The 9,219-nt window shown below is 47.8% G+C and overlaps 2 protein-coding genes across 2 annotated transcripts; one reads left to right on the forward strand and one right to left on the reverse strand.

The window, feature by feature from the left end:
* Positions 1–1,000: 1,000 nt before the first annotated feature.
* THI1 (thiazole biosynthetic enzyme, chloroplast (ARA6) (THI1) (THI4)) lies at positions 1,001–3,473 on the reverse strand. The gene is made up of 2 exons (XM_088964776.1): positions 2,492–3,473; positions 1,001–1,386 (listed from the first exon to the last, which is right to left on the reverse strand). The coding sequence occupies exons 1-2, from the start codon at positions 3,392–3,394 to the stop codon at positions 1,219–1,221; spliced, it is 1,071 nt and encodes a 356-aa protein (XP_088820902.1). The 5' UTR covers positions 3,395–3,473; the 3' UTR covers positions 1,001–1,218.
* A 3,725-nt stretch (positions 3,474–7,198) lies between these two features.
* LOC148875469 (uncharacterized) lies at positions 7,199–7,657 on the forward strand. Its single transcript, XM_088964542.1, has one exon. The coding sequence runs from the start codon at positions 7,199–7,201 to the stop codon at positions 7,655–7,657; it is 459 nt and encodes a 152-aa protein (XP_088820668.1).
* The last annotated feature ends 1,562 nt before the right edge of the window (positions 7,658–9,219 follow it).

A 9,219-nucleotide genomic window follows, 5' to 3' on the forward strand; every position in this document is an offset into this window, starting at 1 on the left:
TGAATATCCAAAGCGTAGATACATTGGGATAGGTGACCCCAACCCACTTTTTCAGGTTGGGTCGAGCCTGATTTGCAAGTTGGTCATCTCCCGACGAGGGAGGAGAGGATAAATAAATGAATGAAAATTCAATTATATCATGCCAATTCAGTTTTTAGTGGATAAATAAACGAAAATTCTATGATGCCGATACAATATGGTACGAGAATAATTTTATCCGATCAAAATTAAGCCATGAATTTTGATAAATGCTATCTGACGAGTTTTGGTTAGTAAGTTTTTAATACCGGTGGATTAGTCACAAATTTTTCTCAGATATCATGTCTTTCTGGTTTCATATAGTGGAACCCGTTTCTTATTTTTTATTTTTTTTATAAACTTATTGTTGGGGTCATGGCTAAGTTAGCCCAGAGAGATACGTGGCCACCCAATCATCACTTGACCACGTCGATATAGCTTAGCCACACCACTTCGGCTCAGCTTGACCACATCAACATAGCCCGATCGAGCAATGTTACTACCATGGTTCCCTGTTTTATCCCTCCAACCATGTCAGCTACATGCCATAAGGGTGGAAAGATATCTCTGCCAAGGAGTAAGACTCTACTCCAGTGACCTTGGCAAAGGGCCCTATCCCGATTATCCCAAAACCCTAATTCAACTAGAAAAAGAACCCTCAACTACAAAAAATACTCTATACTCAATGTAAAGGATCCCAATTTCTAACACCCATACTGTTACTTTGCTCGGACAAACACCTTCATTATTCGGCCCAACCATTCACTGCCCTCTTACTAACTTGAACATCAAAGTATTTACCTAAAAACAACTCCTCGGACCTCCAACTTTTCTTGATCATAGATTACATTTGCGTGTCACCATCCTTGTAAGCTTAACACCGCTCAATCAATAAGGATTATCCGATTAATCTTCTCAGTTCTTACACTGCCTCGTATTGAATAGCATCACTCATAAACATTACAACATTACATAACTAATATATTAAATGGACTATAGAGTTTGAACCGATACCTTGAAAATAAGTGGTAGCATTCACAATACAGGGTTTTCCTCGCAATATTATTAATAGCGATTTTCTAAAACTTAAAGAAAAAGAAAAGCCAAGAAAACAAACCCATCCATCCAGTCATCCGGTCATCGTCTAGTCCAATTTTTTCCTAAGTGTTTATTTATTAAGGCCTTACGGGACCAAAATGATTACGCATCGGCGATCTCGGTGGAGTCGGCTGAGGCAAGTATCAAATCCGGGTGGATGCTTCCCTTCTCGCTGTATGTGCCGTCAATGGCGTTAGGCAGTCCCAACGACTTCAACGCCAGGTGAGCTGCTTTCTGCCCCGATATCATCATTGCTCCGAAGGTGGGACCCTGTCATATGGTATTCAATGTACGGACCATGATCAATATACGTTCGTTAACAACTTGGGTAAGGATGGATCCAATGTCCATTTTCGTAATACTAAAATAGTAAAAAGCGCCAGATAACTTGTCGATCTGGGTGGAAGTAAGGTGGTCTCAACAGGCCCAATCTTCAAACTTGGGCCTAGAGTTTCACCCATCCTGCCTGAGCAATTACTTTCAAGTTGGGCTTGGGCTTTGGCCGGGTCAGGTTCAACAGGTGGATAATTAATTTCTAATAAATTTTGATATAAAGGCATGTGTATACATGGTTAGGCCAAAATTGATTTAGGAAACAACAAACTTTTGAGTCCAGCCCAACCAAGAATAGAAAATTCAAACCCTGCCTGTGTTTGCAGGCTGGCTTGATCCAACAAGGGTTGAGTCGCAGCTCGCTCAAGTTGACGATAGACGATCCAGTCCAAATTTAAAATAGATGCCTTCCGTTTTTAATATTCATGAGTCTAGTCATCCAGACTGTGAAGTGTCAAGTCATTTAATTTAATACCAGAGTTTGGCCAATCACGTTTCACGTACTTTCGAGGAAGGAAAAATGAGCCTTGGGCTTGGGCCAATGGACCTTTAGACCAACCCCGGCCTTCTGAAGCCAGGCACCATTACCATAGCCATAGGTCTGGACGGACAGCGGAGTACCACCGTGGCCGTTACGACTTATCGCTAGCTTTATTTTAATGTTTTGTCGTTTTGTAATTGAAGGGACACATGACTCGTGACGAGACGGCCAGGAGGCCCACAGCTCGTGATCTAGCAACCTTTGCTGCTGTTGTATCACTTTGCATGCGGATAAACCTCCGTCCGTTACGCCGTTTCGGTTACGATCTCACGGAATACGTTACAAACCGGTCAAGCACAAAGACGCCGGTTTCTGAGAGCAGAAGAAACCTGAAACCTCAGTGGAGTTTTCTGCCACACGTAAACCTCAGGGGAGGTTTCTGCTTCTGTCAGAAATTCCAGGGGTGGTTTCAGCGATTTACCCCCTTCCAAACCCAAAATTGGTGGAGGGTCAACACCGAATCGAACTGAGAACAAGATTCAAGAAAGGAGAAGATTTTACCATTCTGGGGGCTCCATCGATCTCCGCAACTTCCATTCCAGTAACGATCATCCCTGGAACAATCTCCCTCGTGAGTCTAACGATCGCATCCTCCGCAACGTTCATGTCCAGGGCTTTCATCCCAGGCACGCTTTCGATCAAGCCAATGCTCTTGAGCCGCTTCACTCCGGTGGCACCGAACGGTCCGTCGTGACCACAAGAGCTCACCACGACCTTCGACTCCATCACATTTGGGTCCATGCAGGACTGTGTGTCGTGGTTCATCGACACCAACGCCCAGTTGGTCACCACACCCGCCACCTTCCCTTCCTTGACAATCAAGTCCTCGACAGCCACCGCGTTAAACAATTTCACGTTGGGTCGAGCCAAAAGCTTGCTCATGATCGTCGACGTGAACAGAGCCGCGTGCTTAATGACAACATAGCTGTCCTGCTCGTCGTACTCGATGCCGAGCTCGTCGAGGAACAATTGTGCAGGTTTACGTACGACCATGGCAGAGAAGAGCTGGCCACCCAGCCAGGAACCTCCACCGGGGCTGACGGATTGTTCGATAATGGCTACCCGGACAGATGGGTTCTTGCTGAGCTCGTAAGCACAAGAAAGCCCGGCTGATCCGGCGCCGACGATAATGACATCTGTATCTGCGTAGGTAATCATGTCCATCATGTAGCGACGGGTCATCTCGCGAGAGACGATGGACTCCCGGATGGGTTCGAACTTGAAGGACTGTAGATCGTATGGAGGGGTTGAGGTCATGGAGATGGAGAGGCTTTGTGGGGAAGAACGGATGGGCTGGAGACGAGTTGGAAGAGGCACGCCATAGATTGAGGATCGGTTGTCTACGAAAACCATCTTAGGCTTCGAAGAAAGGGAGGAGGTGAGGGGAGTTGCCATGGTTGCCATCAAAGACGAGCGATAGATTACAGAAGTGCTGCTTCCTAGGGCGGTTGAGAGGAGATGAAGCGATGAGATGAGGAGGAGAGTGAGATGAGGTGGCTATTTATATTGGTGAGAGGGTAGGAAAATGCAAAATATCTGTATCTTAATGGAGGACACGTGTAAGGAAGATAGGATTTGAACGGTCTAGAATGTTGGGACGTTCGCTTATCAACTGGAGGAGAAATTTAGGGTGTATCGTCAATAGACCTGTTCATGGGCCGGGTATCCCGATGGCCCGGCCCGGCCCGGCTCGCACCTCGGTCGGGCTTGATCATGTAATTAAACCCACGGGTCTGATCTCGGGTAAACAGTAAGTTCGACTGTGTTTTGAGTGGAGCTTAGGATTTGTCAAAAAAGCCTGACCTGACTCAGCATTATATATTTTATAAAATATATAATATGTATTTTATATATTATATAAAATATATAAATAATATAATATTTATTAAAATATATATTTATAATTTAATATATACATTTTTTATTCTTTTCTTTATAATCTCTCTCTATATTCAGCCACTAACAGTATGGACTAAATTTTAGACTGGGCCCAGGCCCGGATTTCGGACTTTTTATGAGGCTTGGGCTCGGACCCAATTTATAAGCCCGATGGTCAGGCCGGGTTCGGGATCGGCCCATGAACACATCTAATCGACGAGGTCACTTTTTCTATATACCGTCTTGTCTCTCTTTTCTCGGCTTCTTCTGATCAATTGGATCCTTTTTATCTTTTGTCACCTCACACTGAGAGAGACCCCTGCTCTTTATATAAAAGAAAGAAAAAAAAAATATCTTGGGGTCAAGTAGTTGAATAGGCTAGAATGCCGGGATTCTTGTTCGTCGGATCTGAGCTCTAGAGAAGATCGTAGACTTCGACAGCGGAGAATGAGTCTTTTCTATACGACCACCCTGTTCAGCCGTGCAGAGAAATGCATGGCCAGGCCAGTATAGCAGCCTGAATTGGCCACGTAATCAATTCCTGCAGAGGTAATACCGTAATAAGGTGAGCTCCATTTTGACAAGTAAGGGACACCCGTAATTAAAAATCTAAAATACTGAATTTTCATTAATTAAAACATGAGCAGAAGAAAAGGGTTTAATTTGCTTTGCCATAGTACAAGTTAAATGGTACTACGTACAGAAGCATGGAATCCCTTGGGAGTGTCGGGGCCCACGGTACTCCTAATTGGAGCGACCACAGCCCACTGGATAGTGTCTTACGTTACCAGTAGTTACCAGCGTCCAGCTGAACTGACTCGTCGGTCCCCACTAGTTTAACAAATATTTTAACAATATTTTTATACAGTTGCAAGTAGTTGGTGTGGGTTAGCTTGGCCCAGCCCATCGCGGGCTGGGAGGCCCATCCCACTAAGCCACAACAAGAGGGAGTCTTGCTGCTTTCGTATGGAGCCAATCACATGACGGTTAAATGTATCCACCTAGGCCTGTGATCTCATACAGCTCTCATCTAGGGCCTTCATCTTTACCTACCTCTAGCACACTCAAGTATAAATAAGAGGTAACTCCCCTTGGCCCTTGAACAGAAAATTCTAACACAACTTATTCATTTATTTCCTCCACTTACCTTGCTTCTTTACCATTTACTCTAAGAGATCTGGTGCATCCGATGACTATTGCCAAGGCCTTGCATGCACCCTCTCCTGCTTTACACCTCATATTAACTTGAGCATCGGAGCCTCGGCTTCAGGTACCCACCCGAGGCCTCTGACATTCCCTGTCTTGCAGTACCTCTAGTCACAAGGGACCTCGCCTTAGCCTACAGTCCTTGGCTACCGCGGTCCTCGGAAGGGATACCTCTAGATACCTCACCTCGGCATACAACCCTCGACTTCAGCTCACCTCTTCCAAGGTCCCAAAGTCCTCAGCCAACATTCGAAACCTGGAGAGTGAATTTACCTCATTTCCCCCCTGCCAATCCGTGCAGCAACAATCGGCGTCGTATGTGGGAAGGTTTGCTAAGACGACCCCCACTTTAGGATATATATAAAAAAAAAAAAAAGAAAAAAAAGAAAAAACAGCATACTCTAAATCCAAGCCCTCTTACGCTTGAAACCCATGGTAAGGAGAACCAAGAACAATCAGAACCTAGTCACCTATGAATAGTTTCAGGTTGTCCTCAATTGTTTGGACTGCCTTACTCAACGAATGGAAGAAGTTTGCCCCCGAGTAGGAGGTCCCTCTCGAGGTGATCGCCCCACTGGGGTGTTAGAGGATCAGGGCCGACATGAGCATGTCGAGCCACTAGCCCTCGGCCATGGTAACTCGTCGGCCAAGCCATCAGAATCGGGCAACAACCGTCCCCCGGATTCACCACGAAGGAACATCTGTCCTCCTAGCCGAAGGGAAAATGTGCCCGCTCAATCCGAAGATAGTCATCAACCTTTAGAGCAACACCACCGCTATTGGAGGGAGGTCCCCTGGGATGATGACGGGCACCTCGGCCACCCTAGAGTTCGCTCCCGAGGCGATAGTCGACGCCTTGCCACTCCCCTTCCTGCCTCGGATCTCTGGGACGTTCTGAATGATCATCGCATCCGTAAAGGAGCACACAACTCTGTCTTGGAGTATTCGGGAGTCTGAGACGATCCCCACCAAGTTCGCGAGGACAAAGGCTCCCACACTAGAAACGTACGACGGGAGCACCGACCCCGATGACCAACTAGAGGGTTTAAGGGCACTCATGATACTCTACCGGTATTCCAACACCTTAACGTGCCGGACCTTCCAAGCAACCTTCAGGGGGGGCCACTCACCGCTGATTCTCCAGCCTCCCTCCTCGATCAATAAGCTCGTGGGAGCAATTTAAAACCTTGTTCCTCGCCCACTTCATCAGCAACAGACGTTGCTAGAAGAGCGTAGTCTCTTTGATTTCGCTCAAACAGGAGCCAGGGTTAAAGTTTGCAGTCTTATATCGACCGCTTTAAGAAGGAAGAGCTTAGGGTTTGGGACCTCGACCCTATGGTTTCCTTGCATGCAGCCATTAACGGACTCCGCCCCGGCTCGGCCCTCAAGTGCTCAGTCGCCAAGACCCCACCGAAGATTAAACTCAAATTCCTCAAGAAGGTCCAAAAATACATCACGACCAAAGAGGCTTTGGTCGGGGACAACCAAGAAACAGTAGTCGAATGCCACAATGGGCCCTCGGAGAAGAAGAGGAAAAGCGGGGATCAGCGCCACCCCGGTAACCATGGTGGCAAAGACAACAAGAACCATCGGTTCCGGCCTTGGCTTATAAGGACTACACGACACTCAACTCCACCCAGTTAAATACTGATGCATATCAGGGAAGAGAAGTTTGTGAAGTGGCCAATGAAGCTGAAGTGGAACCCCATGTGGGGGAACCCTACGAAGTACTGCAAGTATCACTACGGCACCGGGCATGACACCGAGGACTACTACGAACTAAAGAACGAAATAGAGTCCCTTATTCGCCACGGGCACCTCAAGTAGTTCATCGGAGGAGAGGTCGACGCCTCATCCTCCCAGCAGTAGCACCATCAGCAAGTGGCAGGCGTCATCGACGTCATTGCTGGGGGCATGGCCTCGAGTGGAGCCTTGGCCTTGGCTCGAAAAGCCTACGTCAGGAAGCTTAACATCCAGGAGCCTACCCCGAAGAAGTAGAAGTACACAGACGCTCCACAAAGGCCAAGATGCCCACATGCCCTCGTCTTCACCAATGAGGACTTAGAGGGGGTCACAGTCCCCCATGATGATGCCCTCGTGGTCGCAACCATCATCTCCAATTTTATGGTGAAGAAGATCTTGGTGGATAGTGGCTCATTAGCTGATATCCTTTTTCACGCCACCAATGAGAGAATGAAGCTCGTGCCAGAGCAGCTCCAGCCTGTCGACGTTCCCCTCGTCGGCTTCTCCGGCAATGTCGTCAGGCTAGAAGGAAGAATCACCCTACCCATTATGGTAGGGACAACACCACACCAGGTGACCTGGATGCATGAGTTCCTGGTGGTGAAGGTTGTCTCTCCCTACAACGCAATAATGGGGAGGCCAACCCTTCATGCACTAGGAGCAGCCATGTCCTCCTATCACCTGGCCCTCAAGTTTCCCACCGAGCATGGCATCGGAGTTGTTCGTGGGAACCAGCACATCACCTGCCAATGCTACATGGTGGCGCTAAAAGGAAAGAATAAGGAGGCCCTATCACTGGAAGGCCTCGACCTCCGGGAGGAGCCAACGAGCCGAGTCTAGCCAGCCGAGGACCTCGTCTCGGCTCTCCTAGATGAGTCAACCCCAGAGAAGACAATCTGCGTCAGGTCCAACCTTCCCCTTGAACACCTATCCGAACTGGTAAGTTTCCTCAGAACTAATGCTGATGTCTTTGCTTGGTCCACCGCTGACATGCCCGGATTTGACCCCTCGATCATTACTCACAGGCTGAGTGTGGACCCGAGCTCTAGGCTAGTCCGGCAAAAGAATATGAACTTTACACTGGAATGATGAAAGGCCATAAGAGAGGAAGTTCATAAGCTACTCGACACCGGCTTCATCCATGATGTACATTACCCTGACTGGTTGTCTAACGTGGTTTTGGTAAGCAAAGATAATGGGAAATAGCAGATCTATATTGACTCCACGGACCTTAACCGAACCTGCCTGAAGGACAATTTTCTTTTGCCGAGGACAGATCACCTCATCAACGCCACTGCAGAGTATGAACTACTCAGTTTCATGGATGCCTTCTCCGAGTACAACCATATCCAGATGCAACCTGACGATGAGGAGAAGACCTCATTCATCACTGAGCACAGTACGTACTACTCCAAGGTAATGCCATTTGGCCTTAAGAATGCAGGGGCCACCTACCGGCACCTTGTCAACAAGGTTTTCAAGAATCAGATGGGGAGAAACGTCGAAGCTTACGTGGATGACATGGTGGTGAAGAGCCTGAAGGCTGAAGCACACACCTCGAACTTGGCCAAGACCTTTGATACTCTGTGCAAGTTCAACATGAAGCTCAACCCGAGCAAATGTGCCTTCGGAGTTACCTTGGGAAAGTTCCTAGGCTTCGTTGTCACTCAAAGAGGCATTGAAGCCAACCCGGACAAGGTACAGGCCATATTAGACATGGCACCCCCTCGGTCAGTAAAGGAGACCTAGAGACTCATCAACAGGATAGCCGTCCTCAACCGTTTCATGCCAAAGTTGGCAGACCGCTACCTTCCCATCTTCCGCGCCATCAAGAAGCTAAAAAATTTTTAGTGGACGGAAGAATGTCAACATGCCTTCGATGAGGTCAAGTTATACCTATCTTCACCCCCACTCCTTGTTCGGTCGGCATCAGGGGAAACTCTATACTTGTACATGTCAGCTGGAGATGAGGCCGTCAACTTAGTCCTAGTGAAAGATGGCGGAGTCCAGAGACCTGCATACTATGTCAGCAAGGTCCTCTGCAACGCCGAAACCAGGTACCCCAAAGTGGAAAAGCTAGCCTATGCTCTCATCACCTTGGCCAAAAATCTCAGGCCGTATTTCCAAGCCAGAGACTTTGGGATGCCTGATTAAGTGGGTGATCAAATTGTCAAAGTTTGATATCCAATACTAGCCGAGGCCTACAATCAAAGCACAAGCCCTGGCTGACTTCATAGCAGAATGCACCTTCAGCAAGCCCTCAACTAGCCTCATGAAGACGAATCAGAAGAAGCACGCCTGGTCGAGGAGACACCCCCCCCCCCGCATGGAGACATTTTGTCGATGGTTCATCCAATGCCAAAGAGAGTGGAGCGAGCCTCATTCTCCTCACCCCTGATGAT

This window comes from Nelumbo lutea, chromosome 1 (assembly GCF_056320005.1).
Source record: "Nelumbo lutea isolate HS-2025 chromosome 1, American lotus-T2T, whole genome shotgun sequence".
Lineage (NCBI taxonomy): Eukaryota > Viridiplantae > Streptophyta > Magnoliopsida > Proteales > Nelumbonaceae > Nelumbo > Nelumbo lutea.

Bases quoted from the DNA above. Each gene is read 5' to 3' on its own strand.
- THI1 (XM_088964776.1), bottom strand. From the start codon at position 3,394: ATGGCAACCATGGCAACTCCCCTCACCTCCTCCCTTTCTTCGAAGCCT. The intron at 1,387-2,491 runs GTAAAATCTTCT...ACCATATGACAG, and splicing joins TCGATGGAGCCCCCAGAATG to GGTCCCACCTTCGGAGCAAT.
- LOC148875469 (XM_088964542.1), top strand. From the start codon at position 7,199: ATGGTGAAGAAGATCTTGGTGGATAGTGGCTCATTAGCTGATATCCTT.